Genomic DNA, 18,521 nt, shown 5'->3' with positions numbered 1-18,521 from the left:
CCTAACTAAGGAAGACTTTAACCATACGTATCTGTCTTCAACTCCATCAAAAACCACAGAAAGATAATATATAAACTCTAGAAATGACAGAGACAACTTTCCTGGTCAGTCACCCGAAGTTCTTCTGTAATGTTCCATCTTCAGCCTATAGGCCATAGTGTGTCTGGCAGACTCCTCAGCAAAGCAGGAAACTTTAAACTGTCAACCTGTATTGGCAGTTTGTCAGTCACTTTTCTCCGTGTCCTGCAGACTGTCTAGCAGACTCTTCCATGAAGCAGGAACCCTGTAGCACTGACCAACTTGTTTCAACAGTCACTTTCCTGTGGGTCCTGCATGTCCAGTTTATACAGCATAAAGTCACACAGTCCAGAGAAGAGCAGTATCTTATCCAAATGGCTAGTCTTGTTATATTGGGAGTAAACCATAATGAGTTTCTTCAATGTCCATCTTCCTTTCTGACGCAGGTGGTGTTGCCAGGAGCAGTTGTGCCTCAGTGTTAAGAAAAACCCTAAACCATTTTAAATGCCATGTTCTGTAGGCCTTTGAATGGTTTGAAGAATGTCTATCCATCTTAAATACATCTCTGTATATCTAGAAATCCTAACTAACTTAACTATAAGTTTTGACTATTATAGGTAAAACCTAACTAAAGTTTTGACTATTATAGGTAACTATCTAAAATCTGTACTAAATTATACATTTTTAAATGAGCTATATAAACACAATACCTAAACAAGAGGATGGATATATATATATATATCTCACAAAATTGACCTTAAATTGTGTCAATAAATGAAAATCCATTCTAAAGCAAAGTATTCATATCTATACCACAATCCCCTTTTTACCTTTAAAAGAGATTGGTTGTGGTTATTATCCATTTATAATCAACCCCATTTAAATGAAAACAAACATTTATAAATAATATTTGGGAATTTGGGCATTGTTCTTTCCAAACTGCTTCCTGTTGGTAGGGGACACTGTCTTGGGGATCCTAAGAAGATGAAGAAATCCTGGCTGTAGTGGTCTGCAAGTCTGCCTTGTCCCAGCTGTTTTGAATGTTGGATCGCCTGGGATGTTGTTTCAGGGGGTCAGGAATCCACAGTCTTTCATTTTCTGTGGAAACAAAATAGAAATCCTTTTCCCCAGTAACCTGTCCTTGGACTTAAATTTTGAAGTCAAAGCATTTTTAAAATATATAAGTTGAATTAATTCAGAAGTATTTCTTTTAACAGTTGTTGTTATTTCCTCAGCAGTCAAACAACTTAAAGACAATACAATAGCATACAGTATCCAGACTCTTTTTGTGCTTTCCATCTTTTTGGCTTTTTATTACTCTATTTCTTCTACTTCTATCTTTTCATTTTTTGAGACAGGGTTTCTCTGTGTAACTTTTATCAGTCCTGGAATTAACTCAGTATATCAGGTTTACTTTGAAATCACAGAGATCTGCTTGCTTCTGTCTCCTGAGTGCTGGAATTAAAGGTGTGTGCCACCACACCCAGCTACTCTGTCTTTTTAGTATTCTTTTTTAAAGCATTTTATCCTGTTTCTTTTTCTCTCCCAAGCCTATGTATATTTTAAAACACACTGTAAACCTTTAGAGGTTTTTCTTAATCTGAATCTGTCTTTACTATAAATCTTTATCTTTTTGTGGCCACGAGTCTTTATCTGGTAAATAAGATTGGTCAAATGAAAGCAACAGTTCTGTTAGCCACGGTCTATCAAAGATGGCAGCGGGTACTTTTACTGCCAGAACTGAGAGCTGTGCTCACTGCCTTCATCTGCACTGCCATCCATCAGCATGCTGCAGCTTGGAGATGTGGTCACTGCCATTGCCAGCTGCTCGTACACACCATTAAGTTGTTAGCAGAATTCTTTATAAAAGCCTTTGCTGCTTATGCTGAGTCAGGAAACCTCCCTTAAAGAAACCACGCAAATTTCTGCTTGTCTCTAGCAAAACAGAGTCCAACCGAGAAAAATACTGCTACCAAGAAGCCTTGCTTGTCTCTGTTCTTTTGTTTCTAAATCCGTTTCTTAAGCTTTTGTTAAGTGTTAAGTGGAAATTCTTAGGTGCCATTTTGTAGGTTTTCCCTGCCAGTCTTGTCCCACCGGTGCGCCAGCCCCAAATAACACACAGGGATGCTCTCTTAGATATAAAGCTGTTGGCCTATTACTAGTGTTTCTTATTGGCTAGCTTTGTCTTAAATATTAACCCATTTCTATTAATCTAAGCATTCCCACGTGGCCTTATTTTACCGGACAGGGGCCAGCATTCTGCTCTCCCCATGCTACGTTTTGAAACTCCTCCCTCCTTCCTCCTCTCTCCTCCTAGTCTCCTAGTCCTTTCCTATTGGCTAACAGTGCTTTTTTCATTAACTAATAAGAGAAACATATTTACAGAATGACATCTCCCATCATATTTCTTTTATTTTTTGAGATTATAATTACATAATTTCCCCATCCTTTCCCTTCTTCCAAACCTTCATGTATATCTTTTGTTGCTCCCTTTCAAATTTATGGCCTGTTCTTTTCATTAATTGTTGTCACGTATATGTATATCTGTATACACACACACACACACACACACACACACACACACACACACACACACACACATTCCTAATAAACACAACCTGCTCAGTCTGTATGTTACTTACGTGTGTGTTTTCAGAGCTATCCACTTGGTACTAGATAACCAGTTGGTGTTCTCTTCCCTGGGGAGGATGGTTTCTTGGCTCTCAGGACTCCTTAGTTGCCTGTAGTTCTCTGCGTAGGGTTGAGGCCTCGGGGGCTCCCCCCCACCCTCATCCGTGCTAACATGTCCATTGCTGTCCTTGATGAGTTCAGTGAGGCCCTTGCTTAACCCGTCTTCTTAAAAGCAGATGCTGAGGTCCAGAGAAAGGGGATAAACATGTCCCAGTTAACAGTGCTTGGTATATTTAGTTGGGGTATTTAGTGACTAAGCAGAGGTCCTCATCTTGCAAATTATCTTTTCTCCAGGGATTTTCTAATTCTGAAAATTCTTCTATGATGATGCTTTGTAACCATTCCTGGGTTCCAAATATAACTAAATTCAGAATCCCAGCTCTAACTCCAGACATGCTCCCTTGTTTGATGTTTCCTTCCTTCTGAAATAACTCAATAGGAGTGCCGAGAAGAGTCTGTTCTCCTCCCACAGCGAGGTTCTTTCTCACAGAGGCCCTTAGATTAGGTCTTTCTTTCTCACAGAGGCCCTTAGATTAGGTGCCAGTCTCTGTTCAGCCTCTCTCAATAGGTGCCAGGCCATGAGTGAGGGCAGTATGCAGGCATTAGCTCTACAGAAGTGGTCTGGAAGGACAATGGCATGGTGACGGTCTGCATACAGGGTCAGCATACCCCTTGGGTTTCCTCACCATTACTCAGGAACCTACAAGTGATTGCATGAAGGAGTCCATATCCCCATCAGTTATTAAAGTCCTTTGGTCCACATTAGGGTAGCAGAAAAAAGGGGTATCTCAGTGTGTAACTTAGCATAGAGGGTTGGGTCAATGGACGAGGCCCTGAGACCCCTTGTCAGTCCCGAGGTGAGGCTACACTAATGAGCTACCTTTTGCTCTTCAGCTTCCTTCCACTGTATAGCCTGATGTGTTTTGCTACGTGAGTGTACGCCATAAGCTTGTCTCCCTGGTCCTGATCCAGTGTCTCATCTTTGCACCTCTCTCACAACTCCTATCAGAGTTTGTTTCTAATGGAAGAGGTTCACATGGTAAAGAGCAAACCGGCCAGCCCTCACATCAAGATAGAGATGAAAAATGCCACCTTGGCATGGGACTCCTCCCACTGCAGTGTACAGAACTCGCCCAAGCTGACCCCCAAAATGAAAAAAGACAAGAGGGCTACCAGGGGCAAGAAAGAGAAGTCGAGGCAGCTGCAGCACACTGAGCACCAGGCGGTGCTGGCAGAACAGAAAGGACAGCTCCTTCCGGACAGTGAGGAGCGGCCCAGTCCAGAAGAGGGAGAAGGCAAGCAGATCCATACAGGGGGCCTGCGCCTGCAGAGGACACTATACAGCATTGACCTGGAAATCCAAGAGGTGAGTCACCTGCCTGTACACCCTACTGCCTCCCTCATCAGCCCACTCTGCAGCTCCTTCCTGCACCACCCCACCCTGCCAGACCCTCCCTGCTTGTATCCTCCCCCCACCCCCAACTCTGGCACCCTGCAGGTTCCTCCCCCTAAGCCGAGTTCTCTGGTTGTGAGTGGTTTTGCATCAAGAGCAATTTGTGAGCAGCAGAATTGATAACTGATGATCTCATGAGATGCTCATTATACAATGAGGAGATGAAGCCCTTTGTGGCTCTTCCAGGACCCTGCTCTGTGCTGGCTTTCTGGCTGCTCTGTGTGAGCTGTTCTCATTACAGCCACTGCTGTGATGGTGTGGGTTCCTTGTTAACACCAGGGTGTGCATCACAGAGAATTTGGCTTATAAAGGGTATTCTTGGTGCTGCCTTCATTTTTTTAATTTTATATGTCTGCATATAGGTATGTGTATGTGAGAGCAGGAGCCATTGGAGGCCAGAAGATGGTGTCAGGTGCCTTGGAGGTGGAGTTAGGTTGGGAGCCACTTGATGTAGGTGCTGGGCAGTGAACTGAGGTCCTCTTAAAAAGCTGCAAGTGCTCTTAACCACTGATCCACATCTCTAGTCCCCTTAAGGTTGTTCTTAATCACCATATTGTGATTTTTTTTTCTTAATATAAGTGAAAGATGATTTGGGTATATAATATATCTCTCTCAGCTAGTACAGACCTGGACTCTCAGAGTGTGGCTGGAATAGATTTCAGGTCGAGGGCTTAATTATGGTTCAGACTATGGCTGTGACCTAGCCTCATGTTTAGAGGACAGTATCATCTGTGGGCCCCAGATGGGCATTCATTCATTCATTCATTCATTCATTCATTCACCTTTATTTTATTATTTTATTTTTCTAAGTGCCAACTTTACGCCAAGTGCTGTTGAAGGGTTGTGAATATAGTCACATCTCTGTCTCTGGAGCTTACATTCTAGTGGACAGACACAAACAAGCAAGGGAAACATTGTGTGTCAGGTTGTGATACAGACTATGCAAAGGATGGACGGTAACGTCGTGTCATTGGGACAGGCACTGTTGGTCTTGCGTTTCCAACAGGTTTCCCAAGGAGAGACTTGGTTTGAAGAATGTCTTAGCTGGGCTGGGTGGTACTCAATAGTCCCAGCTCAGGGGACACTGAGGTAGAATCACTGTGAGGCTGAGGCCATCCTGGTACATGGTGACTCCTGTCTAAAAAGGTGATGGCAGTGGGCATAGGAGCCCTCCATCTGGAGTGTGTTGGTTACTGGAGCGGATGAGTGTGGAGATTAGAGCAGGCCGTGAAGATGATGCCCAGTGGGGCCTCCTATCCCACCTTGACTTCACCCTCAGAGGAAAGAAGGGTGTGGAGGAGTTACAAAAGTAGCTATGATTTTCACATGCCCTACTGGGTTCAGAAGAGTGTGCAAAGAGACATGGAAAGAAACAAGGAGAGCTCTGTGAGGGGCAGCTCCTCTATTGCAGGAGAAGGGTGAGAGAGCCCCTATAGTTGAAGGTGTTGGAGACGGAGAAGGTAAGTCGTGCTCATCTGCAATGCAGGAGGAGGCTCTGATGCATTGCATAGCAGCATCGACAAGACTAGAGGTGCCTTGGGCTGACCCAGAGGTAGACCAAGGCGACAGCAGCAAGCTTCATGCCCTTGGCAGGCGTGAGTAAGACAGTCCTTGGTGGTCGCCTGAAGCTGTCAGTGTAGTGTATCACTTACAGGTCATCGCCAGCTTTTATTTCACGCTTAGCAGCAGGCTCCTTATTTGATAACTGTGCTGATTGCTGGGCCAGTGCCACTGTGTCACTGGTCAACTCTTTTAGAATAATGACTGCTCATATTCACCTGAAATTTACTCTTCTGTTTTGTAATGTAATACTTGATTCAGTGAGTAACTAACCTTCCTCCAGTGCTTATCCCAATGAAGGACACAGAGACACAGTGTTGCTTTGGAACACTGGGACACACAATTAGCAGATATGGGTAGACTTGAAATTCTAGTCATATTCTGCCCTACCCTCCCTTCTCTTCTTTTGGGGACTTGATCACCACAACACAGGTCTGCCAAAGAAGTAGCTCTCTTTAAAAGTCAGTTGTTGCCAGAAGGTGGTGGCACACATCTTTAATCCCCGCACTCCAGAGGCAGAGGCAGGCAGTTCTGTGTGAGTTTGAGGCCAGCCTGGTCTACAGAGCAAGTTCTAGGGTAGCCAAGGCTATAGAGATGGCTCAGTGGTTAAGAGCACTGGCTGCTCTTCCAGAGGACCTAGGCTCAATGCTCAGCACCCAAAGGTGGCTCACAATTGACTGTAATTCCAGTTCCAGGGGATCTGACACCCTTTCCTAGTCTCCACAGACACCAGGAATAGACATATATGAAGGCAAAACAAGCATACATAAAAGATAAAAATAAAGAGACATTTAAAAGTCAACTATCTGCCTTTGAAACTTATATTACTGATTGGGGATTTATCATTTTACCTTCATATAAGTTGGCTCTCTGTATCTGTTGGTTGCAACATTCAAACTAATCACAGTTAGAAATATTTGGGAAACAGTTGTATATACTGAGCACATACAACCTTTTTTCTTGTCATCATTCCTTATACAATATGTAGCAACTATTACCATTGTGTTATATATAGTATATGTAATTTGGAGGTTATTTAAAGTTGCTAGGAGGGTGTGTGCAAGCCATATGTACATAGGTACACAAGGGGTATGTAAATAGAGAGACCGTGGGCATCTGTAGACCGTGGGACCCCGCTGTGGTCTTGCTTGACACTGCTTGTCTGAGAACACTAAAAGATGACTGCTTAGAAACTACCAGGCTTCGCTTTCTACTTTTCTGGGATATTGATAGCATAAATATTCCTCATGTATTTTACAGAGAAGCTTGAAGTATAAAAATATTGTGTTTTGAGCCAGGTGTGGTGGTACACAACTTTAGGCCCAGTACTCGGGAGGCAGAAGCAGGTGGAGCTTTGAGCCTGGTCTACAGCAGCCAGGACTACAGAGAAATCCTGCCTTGAAAAAAACAAAGCAATAAATAAATAAATAAATAAATAAAATAATAAATAAAAATTATATTTTAATGGATAGAATACATGTAGTCTTTTCCTGAAATAAAATGAATTATGGAAGAAAAATTACAATAAAATAATTTTAAAGAGTCCTGCCTTGTGAAAACAATTAAAAAAAAAAAAACCCACAAAACTTCAGCAACCTTAAAGTTGGCAAGAGGCTAAGACTTTCTAAACGTGACTGGTGACCATGATGTGTGCGACAACTAATCTTCCCAAAGGGCTTCACTGTCTCTGGATTGATGGGCTGACTGGAAGGTCACAGGACGCGTGACTGCTAGTCTCTTGATGTCCTTCTCTCTGTGTGCTTTGTACAGGGAAAACTGGTTGGAATCTGTGGCAGTGTGGGAAGTGGAAAAACCTCTCTCATTTCAGCCATCTTAGGCCAGGTAAGAATTTTGTTATTTCCTTGGTATTTTCTGCTTTTTCCTTGGGCTCTACTTGGCAGACATTCAGGAAAAACAAATTGAACTGCTGAAGAGTCGGTAGAGATGGAGACAAAGGGACGGTGATCTATACTGTGCCCGTGACTTAGCCACCTTTATCAGCCTTGTGTCTGGAAGGGATACCGTTAATACCGGATGAGTCGCTAAAAGATGAACCACCTGGTGTCATTTGTTCCCTGTGCCTTTTCTTGTTTAGGAAGTAGCTATTGGATGCTGTAGGTGTGCTAGGAATGGAAGTAGCAGAGATGAGAGAGATGACCAAACAATGCCCACTGCAGCAGAGTGCTTAAGTGAGCCACCAGGACTGGATTCACAAGCACAGTCTCACTTGCTCCTCAGCCTAAACTGCAATTTTACTCCTTCAGGGAATTCATGGCCAGAGAGTGTCTCAGGCATCTAGATACACAAGTACATCATGAGACAGCGAGTGAAAAATGTAAGGGACCTTGCAGATGCTGCAGAGCTGTGAGGGAGGGATAAAGGGTGAGCACAGATTATGAGTGTGTGGAACCCAATAATGAGAGAAAACCAGGTACCTGCAAGATTTAAACCAGCTTACTTAGATGCAGATAGGGATAGGTTGTTACTGCCTCCTGACAGGTGGTCTTCAGAACCAGTCGTCTGTGTTCAGGACAGTGGGATCTTTGTACTGGGGACAGTTTCCTTTTCTTATTTGGTACCAGTCATGGTGTTCGATGGTTCTCTTAGAGCACGGAACTGTGTTCTGCTCTGGTCTTTGGGCTCGGCCATGGGTCTTCATAAAAAGCAAAAGGCCTGATAGGTGGTTTCTCATAATTAGCCAGATTTGAGGATCTGTGGTGATGCTGGGGCTCATGGGAGTAGGAAAGGTCAAAGTGCTACTTAATGCTTGCAAGATGCTGCGTTTCCAGGGGGTGACTTGGCAGTAGCTATGTTTCAACCAAATGGATTTTGGCCTTTGTGCATCACATCCTGGCAGCCTGTCTCACATGGAAGCTTGTCAGCCCCTCTCCTTACCTATTCTTTAGAGTTTAACTCTTAGCTGACAGTGTTGTTGCGAGCAGCCAGGAGTGGTAGATTTCTGAACCCTTTTGTGTATAGCAGATGGCTTGTAGGTAGATATGCCTGCATATACATACTATGTGTTACGGTATTCACTAGCACATGCCTATTCATCAAGCACTCCATGCACTGATTAATGAGACTTTGCTTCACAGCTTTAGCATCCTTAACTCAAAACAGAAGTCTACTGTTGGTATCAAAAGGAACCATGATAAAACTGCTGAATCAATTCCTCTCAAGATGTAGCCTCTTCATGTTGCAAGGATGCTGTTCATATCAATTGATATCTAACCTGGAATTCTCTTTCCATTTTGGTCCTCACTTCACAGAAGGAGCTGGTCTAGTCATCCTGAATGAATCATATAAATAAGTTGGACACCCTTACCTTGTGGCAGGCTCCAGCTGTAAATTTTTATGGTACCCTGGGGGAACTGCAAAAAAAAAAAAAAGGGCCTTCTTGCTTGTTGTATTAGTCAGGGTTCTTGAGAGGAACAGATAGAATGAACAGATAGAGAGAACTTGATAGAATGAATGAATATATATATATATATATGAATGATTTCTGGCTAGTCAAGTAATGGCTGTTGCCCATTGGAAATGTCAAGAATCCAGTAGTTGTTCATTCCACCAGGCTGGGTATCTCAGTGATTTTCAGTCTACCTTGGAATTAACAGCAAAGTAATACCTCAGCAGCAGGATAAACTTGCTACCAGTGAGGGCAAAAGGCAAAAAGTATAAGTTACCTTATTCAAGAAGGTGGAGGCTAGATCTAGCGTGGGTCTCTAGCCCTCAAATGAGCCAGAGTTAGAGTGAGTCTCTCTACATCAAATAAATAATCCAGGCAAGAATCCCTCCTGGCTGCTTTGGTTTTGGTTGATTCCAATGTAGTCAATTTGACAAACAAGATTATACATTGCAGGTCCATCCTTGTCAATCTGACACAGTCACATCTCCTTATGTCATGCTTACTTTCCATAGAAAAACAATAACTAGGTTGTAATTTTGATAACATAACTATCCCATGTACAACCCTGCAAACTATATAGTTAAAAATAGATGGCAATATCCTTTGAGGAACTCTTGGTCTTCTAGGGTGATAACAGCTGATACTATCTCAATCATTGTTACATTACATGATGAAGAAGTAAAACACAAATATTGTTTAATGTAGATGTATACATGCACGAATACATTCTTAACTAGGTAGAAACACTCATGTCAATTACAGTCTAACTTTTACCAACGGATCACCCAGCCTTAGATGTGTTTATGATTGCCCCCTCCACCCTGAGCAAGCACCTCAGCAGGTCTTGACTTTTCCTGGAGGAGTGACCCATACCTTCATTCCTGAAGGGTCTGTGCCCATTATCATCCTGCCTGGATTGTGTTGCAGTTTTCCACTGATTTTAAACGTGGGACATGGTAACACGCGACACCCTAAAGGACCTTGATTCCTGGTCCTGTGAATCCTGGTTGTAGGAAAACCATGCTACATATTCATATACCTACTTCTGGAGACCCCTTACCAGGTCTCTAGCCTCTTGCAGTCTTCAAAGGGGCATTTGATTGTTCTATCAGGCCAGCTGCTTCAGGATGGTAAAACCAGTGGATTCCATGGACCTGGGCCCACCGCCCTACTTCTAGCTGTGAAATGAGTTTCTTCGTCAGAAGCAATGCTGTGTGGAATGCTAAGATGGTGGACAGGCATTGTGTCATCCATGGATGGTGGTTTGGTCAAGTGTTATGTGCAGGAAAGCAAATCTATAACCAGAATAAGTGTCTATTCTGTTAATGACAAAGTGTTGCCTTTTCCTCAAAGGAAGAGGTCCAATGTCAAACTGATACCAGGTCACTGGCTGGTCAGCCCAGGGAATGGTGCCATGTTGGGGGTGCTCAGTGTTGTTTTCTCCCCCTGACAGACCTGGTATCACCTGCAGCTGTAGGCAAATCAGCCTTGTCAAGAGAAATCCATGATGTTCAGCCCATGCATAGTGTCTCACTTACTGTTCTGTTGCTGGGAAGAAACCAAAGATGATAACTCTTGTAAAAGAAGACATTTAATTGGAGGAGACACCTTCCCAATAATTCCCAAACATCCCACCACCTAGGAACCAAGTATACAAACATGAGCCCATGGGGGCATCCTGGTTCACCCCACCACATATAGTCTCCATTGTTGCTATTTTGGCTGCTTTGTTAATGGACCCATTAGGCTGACTATTGACAGGACAGGTCAAAATATTGCCACATCTTTTGTTCATTTAGAGAGATCTGTCCACATATTTCTCCCCCAAATGCTTTCCTTAACATTTCCCAAGTGTGCTCTTTCCAAGTCTCTGACCATCCGGCCAACCCACTGAATATAGCTCATGAATAGTAAATTTCTTTTCTGGCTATTTCTCCTTCCAAACAAAATGTATAACCATGCCCAAAGTTCTGTGCACAGTGAAGGTTTCCCTTCACCTGTGTCTTTCAGGGTTGTCCCAGAAAGGTTGTAATGCTATAGCTGTCCACTTCTGGGTGGTGCCTGCATAGAGTGCAGACCCATTACTAAACCAGACCCTACTCTCCTCTTCCTCTGTCAGTCAATCATAGGACACACCCCAGGAAGCTAAGGGTCCAGGTTTGGGAGCAGATAGCATTGTAGCAGGAGTAGAAATCAGAGTCAATTGAGTAATTTTCTCATGTTAACTTGGTTGTGCTCTCAGGACCTGCTCTGGCCCACTTCCATTTGATACTGGATTGCTGCCATGCATATTCAACTTCATGGTGTGGTAGCTCAGGTAATACCCTGCTCATGATGGACAGCTCAGTTTCGTAGTGGTGTAGTGGCCCATTGCCCCCACGAGGCCAAGGACTATTCCTTCAAGGGAGAACAGTTGGCTACAGGTGATGGTTATCGCGGTTAAATAAGGATCAGGATAAACAAATAGGCCGAATAGATGTTTATTCAGGGAGAAATAACTTACAACCTAGACAGATGAACACCAGGAAATTCTGCCCGATCCTCTCCTGTCTGAGTCACGCCAGCAAGAGAGCTTTTCCCAGCTCTCCCTCCGACTTCCTTCCACAGGTCGCATCTGCCCATGGCTCTACCCCCCAAAGGGCGTGGTCAGTGCCACAGAATGACTATCTCACTACAATTCCCCTTTTAGTCTAAAGAAAAGATTTAGGCTTAATACAAAACTATATACAAAACAGTGAATAACAAGTGTGCTCTAAGAAAAGGAAAATCAAGAACAAAATGATCTACATATCTAGTCCTAGGGTGAAGGCATAATGGGGTTTACAATAAAGTTGTCCTAAGCTGGAAAACGTAAGTCTAGTACCTAATATATCTAACTAGGAAGAGAGAATAATAGTTGTGATAGTTTAATCTTCAACCTCATCAAGACCTGAGAAGGAAAATAACGATACTAGAGTAGACAGGAAGTGTGGATGGACAACTTCCAAAAGGTGCAGCAAGAACAGAAACAGCAAGCCACCTGAACAGTCACCCTAGGTCTTACAGCAACGTTGGTACACCCAGTTTTGGCTAAGGCCAAGAGTACCTGACAGACCACAACAACAGCAGGGAGGTAGAATGGCTGTCTTCCCCTGACTTGGCAAGGTCAAGCAGTCTTCTATATTTGTCTCCTGCAAGCACATTGGACTGCATGTCCAAATCAGTGGTCAAGGTGGGGGCAATTCTTTGCCCAACAGGCCATTAACTGAGGTGAGAATGAACTCCAGCAGGAGCAACAACAGTGTCCAACATATTTTCGGGAATGTGCATGGTGCTGTCAGGAGCAACAGTGTCTCATGTCAATGGAGTACTAATATTAAAACATTTAAATGCCATGTTCTGCATGTCTATGAAGTGATTGAAGATTAAGCATCTATATCTGACTAATCTCATAGGTACAGGAAACATGAGTGAAGATAATCTGTAATACTCAGGAACTTAGCTAAAAGACTGATTAAAACTTCCCTGAATAAAGCAGGAACAAATACTTAAACAGTATAACTATATACCGGTTGAGAATTATTGTAATTAGGTACCGTGAAGGCAAATTTCTCTTTATCTTGTTCTTGTAAAGGTATAGTGAAGAAGCAATCCTTTAAATTAATAACTATAATAGGCCATTCTTTGGGTATCAAAGAAGGCAAGGGCATTCCAGGCTGTAGAGAGCCCATTGGTTGGATAACTTTATTGATGGCTCTCAGGTCTGTAAGCATTCTCCATTTACCAGATTTCTTTTTGATCACAAATACAGGAGAATTCCAAGGGCTGGTTGATTCCTCAATATGTCCAGCATTTAGCTGTTCCTGAACCAGGCTTTCTAAAGCTTCTAACTTCTCAGAGGTCATAGGCCATTGTCCTACCCAGACAGGTTCCTCTGTTAGCCATTTTAAAGGTAGGGCTTTTGGTTCCTCTGTTTGTTCAGCACTTGTATTCTGTTTTTGTACAGCCTGGATATTTGGTATCTGTCTTGTATAGTACTTAATAATATTTTGTCCACAATCATGATGTCGTTTATGGTTCCTATCTAATACTAGAGGAATGTTAATCTGTGTATTCCATTGCTGTAATAGATCACGACTCTATAAATTTATCACTACATCAGCCACATATGGTCTCAACCTCCCTCTCTGTCCTTCTGGTCCTATACATTCAATCCATCTCGTGCTTTGTTTTACTAGAGACAGGGTTCCAATCCCTAAGAATTGAACATTTACCTCATGCAGGGGCCATCTTCGAGGCCAAGATTTATTAGATATGATAGTTACATCCGCCCCTGTGTCCAGGAGACCGTCAAACAGTCTATTATTCATCTTAACTATCAATCTAGGCCTATGACTATTTATAGCGATTTGCCAAAATATACGTTTTTTATTTCCTTCTGTCATGTTTGATTCAACTTCCGTCACTAGTTTGTCATCCAGAGCGGTATGAGTTTTTATAATAGGCACAGAATTATCTAATTGTCCTGTGGGAGATTGTCTTCCACTGTGACTGGGAATGTTTGGACCACTTGTGATGTGGGGTCCTTCGAGAGGCCCCCCAAGGAGTTTCCCGATGGTAAAGGGTTTCCTTGCTTGTCTCTGGTCGATCTACACTCATTTGTCCAGTGTCTGCCTTTGCCACACCTTCTACATAACCCAGGAGGCTGAGGCCTTCTGTTTGATTCATTCCTGGGAGTGTTATTTCTAGGGAAGTTTTGCCTACAATTTCTTTTTAGATGTCCTATCTTACCACAGTTATAACATCTGACATGTTTATATCTCTTCAAACCTTTGGAGATGGCTTCTCTTACCCAAGCTTCTAAGTCACCATAATAAGGAACTCTGTTATCTTGATGTCTTCTCTGACCTTTAGATATGATGGCTTCTCCTACCCATGATTCAGTCTTATTGTCATTATACTCAATGTTGCCTGTATATAGGACCCATCCAAGGGTGCTGATCACATTTTTAAAGGCCAAAGTACCTGTTTGCATTGAGGATTCGCATTCTTGTAAGCTAAAGATTCTATGAGTATTCGCCTAGCATCTATGTCTGCTACCTCTAATTGTACTGCCCTAGATAATCTTTCTAGAAAGACACTAAAGCGTTCTCTAGGTCCTTGCCTTATCTTGGTATAGGGTTCTATCCTCTCTCCTAATTCATGAACCTTATCCCAAGCATTCAAAACTGCTGTACTGCATAGAGACAAGATATGTTCATCATAGGCAGCTTGGGTTTCTGGGTCAGCATAGAGACCCTCACCAAGAATTTTATCTTGGGGAGTTTTATAACCTTTCTTTAAGCCCTGAAGTCCAAGAGCTTTTGCTTCCTCTCTCCATAAAGCCCTCCATTCTAATTGAGAGGAGTTTTTAAGGACAGCTGATATTAATTGATCCCAATCCTTAGGGTTTACCTTGTTATTCCATGCCCATGACTCTACTAATTGCTTCACATATGGTGAGTGCATGCCATAAGAGACTACTGCTTCCTTTATACCTTTTAAATCTTTCATACGTATTGGTTCCCACTGATATGCAATGAAACCTTTTGGGTGATTTTCGTTGCTGGTTTTTCATTAATAGATACAGGGAAAGCTCCCCGACCCTAAACGGTGTGGAAAATTTTAAGTCTTTTTCATGCCCTGTTACCTGTAGTTCTTCTTCTGATGTATCAGACTGAAGGTCTTCTAAAGCCTGAAATCTGTTCACCATTGTTTCTTTGAGTGTCTGAACTTCTTGAATCAAATAACTTTCTAGAGACTTCATTGCATCAGTCAGTTTCTTACTTTCTCCAATTACAAATGATTCCATGTTTTTAATCTTCTCATCCTTAGATATTATCTGTGTAAACTGCCTTCCAGAAACAATGTTCTATCTGCTAGCTTGCCATTATCCTCAGACATGGAAGAGATTCTATCATCTAGTCTTTCTATCTGATGTTCCAGTTTTTTAAACTTATTAGTAGCTTCCTCAGACCAGGAACGAGCTGTTTCTGCTAGCATGTTAATGCATTGCATTGTTTCTGTTCTGGTTATTAAGGTATCTGACATGAAACAAATTCTACCTGTCAGCTCTCCAACGCCATCTTCAATATTCTGAACCTTTCTTTCTATACTTTCTATGCTTTGAATTCTATCATTTTCAATGTTTCTAATCCATGTTTCTAAGTCTCCTATGGTTTGTAAAAGTTCCTTATTGTTTGCTGTAATCTCAAACCATTTCTTTAAGAATATCATGTTAATGATGAAAGCCATTGCTATTACAAAATAAAAGTACATATTGGTCCAGTCATAAGTTTCTTCTGCTAAAATCCCTTCTATATATGAAGTAAAACAATTCCTAAATTTCTGCATTGTAAAATTATCTGCCATAGTTATAGAACAATTGATCTCAGATATTGTATCAGCTTAAATTGCAAAGGATGTTACAATATCCTTAGGTGTAATTCTGCTGTCCTGGAACTTTGATGCTTTTAGTTGTAGATCTCAGCTTGTGGTAGTTACGCCTGGAGGTGTGCCACCAAATAGCGCCTAGCCGCCGAGCCTGTCTGATCCCGGTTCTGCCTAGAAGTGTACTGCCAAATATCGTCCGGCAGCAGACGATCCTTCAGATTCCAGTCCCTGTAGAATAGCTCTTAACAAACTATGGCAAGCGAAATTTTGTTAAAAGGAGACTTGTAGAATTGCTGGAACGCAAGACTAAGGGCGGGAAAACTCGCAAGCAGAGTGGGTGCCCAGCGGCTCTGCGTGAATGCAAAGTGCAGTGCGGAAATAGGAAAAAAATGAGAAGCGGTGAGTGCCTTCTCAGGTCCGCTTTGGCGGCAAAGATCTCCTTTGCTGTAAGGAAGAGGCAAATGTCCCAAAGCTGTGGTGAGTCCACCTGGTTAAACCCTGCCTGTTGGGGAAGGTGGGGAGGGGAGTGGCGTCTGCTGCCTGGGTGAAACCCAGGTCCCCTGAAAATCCTAATCCCGCTTCTGACACCAGATATCGCGGTTAAATAAGGATCAGGATAAACAAATAGGCCGAATAGATGTTTATTCGGGGAGAAATAACTTACAACCTAGACAGATGAACACCAGGAAATTCTTCCCGATCCTCTCCTGTCCGAGTCACGCCAGCAAGAGAGCTTTTCGCAGCTCTCCCTCCGACTTCCTTCCACAGGTCACTTCCGCCCATGGCTCTGACCCCTAATAGGGAATGGTCAGTGCCACAGAAGGACTATCTCACTACAGATGGTAGAGCCTTGTTCCAAAATACCAAGGTGGCTCCTCTGTGATTCACCTCCAGGGGCCTGCCAAAGGCTCCCAACAGCATCCCTGCCAGTCACTTACACCTCAAGTACCATCTGGTCTGCTGGATCATATGGTCCATGCAAAAGAGCAGGCTACACAGCAGCCTGGACCTGTTGAAGAGCCTTCTCCTGCTCCAGGTCCCACTCAGAGCTAACAGCTTTCTGAATCACTTGGTATATGGGCCAGAGTAACACCCACTTGAGGAGTAATGTGCTGTCCCCAAATCCAAGTAGGCCCCTGTCTTAGTCACTTTTCTGTTGCCGTGAAGAGATGCCATGACCAAGGTAGATTATAGAAGAAACAGTTTATTTGGGCTCACAGCAGTTTCAGAGGGTGAGTCCATGACCATCATGGTAGGCAGCATGGCAGCAGGTGGGCAGGCATAGTGGTAGGGCATTAGCTGAGTTCTTATGTCCTGATCTACAAGCATGAGGCAGAGAGGTAAAGGGGAATGTTGTGGGCTTTTGAAACTCCAAAGCCTGACTCCAGACACCACCTCCAACAAGCCTGCCTCCAGCAAGGTACCATCTCCAACAAGTCCACATCTCCTAATACTTCCCAAACAGTTCCACTAATCAGGGACCACACATTCTAACATGTAGGCCTATGGGGGGGGTCATTCTCATTCAAAACACCACACCCACTAGACATTTTGCTGTTTCCTTGGTGGTGGGAGGAGACAGATGCAGTAACTTACCCTTCATCCCGGAAGGATATCTCTGCGTGTTCTACACCACTGGACTCCTAGAAGTTTCACTAAGGTAGAAGGCCCTTGAATTTGGTTGGATTTATGTCCCATCCTCTGATGTACACATGTGTTACCAGTAAGTCCAAAGCGTTTGCTCCTTCCTGCTCACTTGGTCCAATCAGCATGATGTCATCAGTATAGTGGACCAGTGTGATATTTTGTGGAAGAGACAGATAATCATGATCCCTTCCAACTAGGTTATGAAACCAAGCTGGAGAGTTAATATGGTAAAACTGTGAAGTGTACTTTTGGCTTTACTATCTAAAAGCTAATTGCTTCTGGTGGTCCTCATGGACAGGTACAGGGGAAAGGGTGGTGTTTGCCAGATCAATAGTTGCATACCAAGTCCCAGGAGATGTGCTAATCTACTCAAGTAAGGACACTACATCTGGTACAGTAGCAGTAATGGGGTCACTACTTAAAAGTTTTAGTAAACAGTCATTCTCCATGATCTGCACTAACCAGATAGGAGTGCTAAAGGGAGATGTGGCAGCCACCACCACTGGATCTTTCAGTGTCTGAACAGTGGTACTTATTTCTGTCATTCTTTCAGGGCTGTAGATTTTGGTTCACAATTATCCGTGGCAGAGGCAACTCCAATATGTTCCGTTTGGTCTTTCTGACCAGAATAGCTGCCACTCCACAGGTCATGGAAAAATGTGGGGATTCTGCCAAATTTAATTGTATTTATCCCAACCACACAATCTGGGATTGGGAAATTACTACAGATAGAATTTGGTGATCCGCTAGTCCTACTGTAACCGTGACCTCCAAAGTCCTTACTTAAACTGGATAGCCATCATGTTTCTTGTGGTCTTCCAGAATTAGTATCAATCAGAACCCGTATCCAGTACACCTAGAAAGTGTGACCATTTCTTCTCCCCAGCATATGGTTTGCCTCGTGAAAAGGCCCGTAGGTCCCTCTGGGGGAAGGGTGGAAGAAAGTCTTGACAGTAAACTCTTAGATATTTTATCACAGTCCTTCCTCAAGGGATCTTGAGGACCAATCAAGGATTTGGCTGATCTTCAGTCTCAGGGTTCTGGCTTTGCAAAATGTCTTCAGGTCTGGAAATTGGTTCATGGACTGAGACTCCCTATTTTATGATCAAACGTGGGCTCTATTTGTTTGGGAATTTTTTTGATATACAGATTAAACAAAAACATAATAGACTTTTTTTTAATGATTTCTGTCTTGGAGACTATAGAATCATATGAATCATGCCTCCATAAAAGCCACTTTGCTTGTGCTGACTGTCACTGTCAGGTTATTAAGTTCAGTACTTTGCTTGGGCTGCCATTATGGAAACTACAATCACTGCAGTTCTGGGGATTGAG

General features: G+C 43.0%; 1 protein-coding gene across 3 annotated transcripts in view; it reads left to right on the top strand.

The window, feature by feature from the left end:
* Abcc5 (ATP binding cassette subfamily C member 5) overlaps positions 1-18,521 on the top strand; it is an 85,992-nt gene that overhangs the window by 27,041 nt on the left and 40,430 nt on the right. For all 3 annotated transcript variants that reach the window (XM_051191141.1, XM_051191143.1, XM_051191142.1), the window contains 2 exons: positions 3,719-4,075; positions 7,493-7,564. In XM_051191141.1, the coding sequence (XP_051047098.1) occupies positions 3,719-4,075; positions 7,493-7,564 (429 nt within the window). The remainder of the gene's footprint in view (positions 1-3,718; positions 4,076-7,492; positions 7,565-18,521) is intronic.

This window comes from Phodopus roborovskii, unplaced genomic scaffold (assembly GCF_943737965.1).
Source record: "Phodopus roborovskii unplaced genomic scaffold, PHOROB, whole genome shotgun sequence".
NCBI lineage: Eukaryota > Metazoa > Chordata > Mammalia > Rodentia > Cricetidae > Phodopus > Phodopus roborovskii.
Note: the sequence above shows the minus strand (reverse complement) of the source record. Positions and strands in the feature narration are given on the sequence as shown.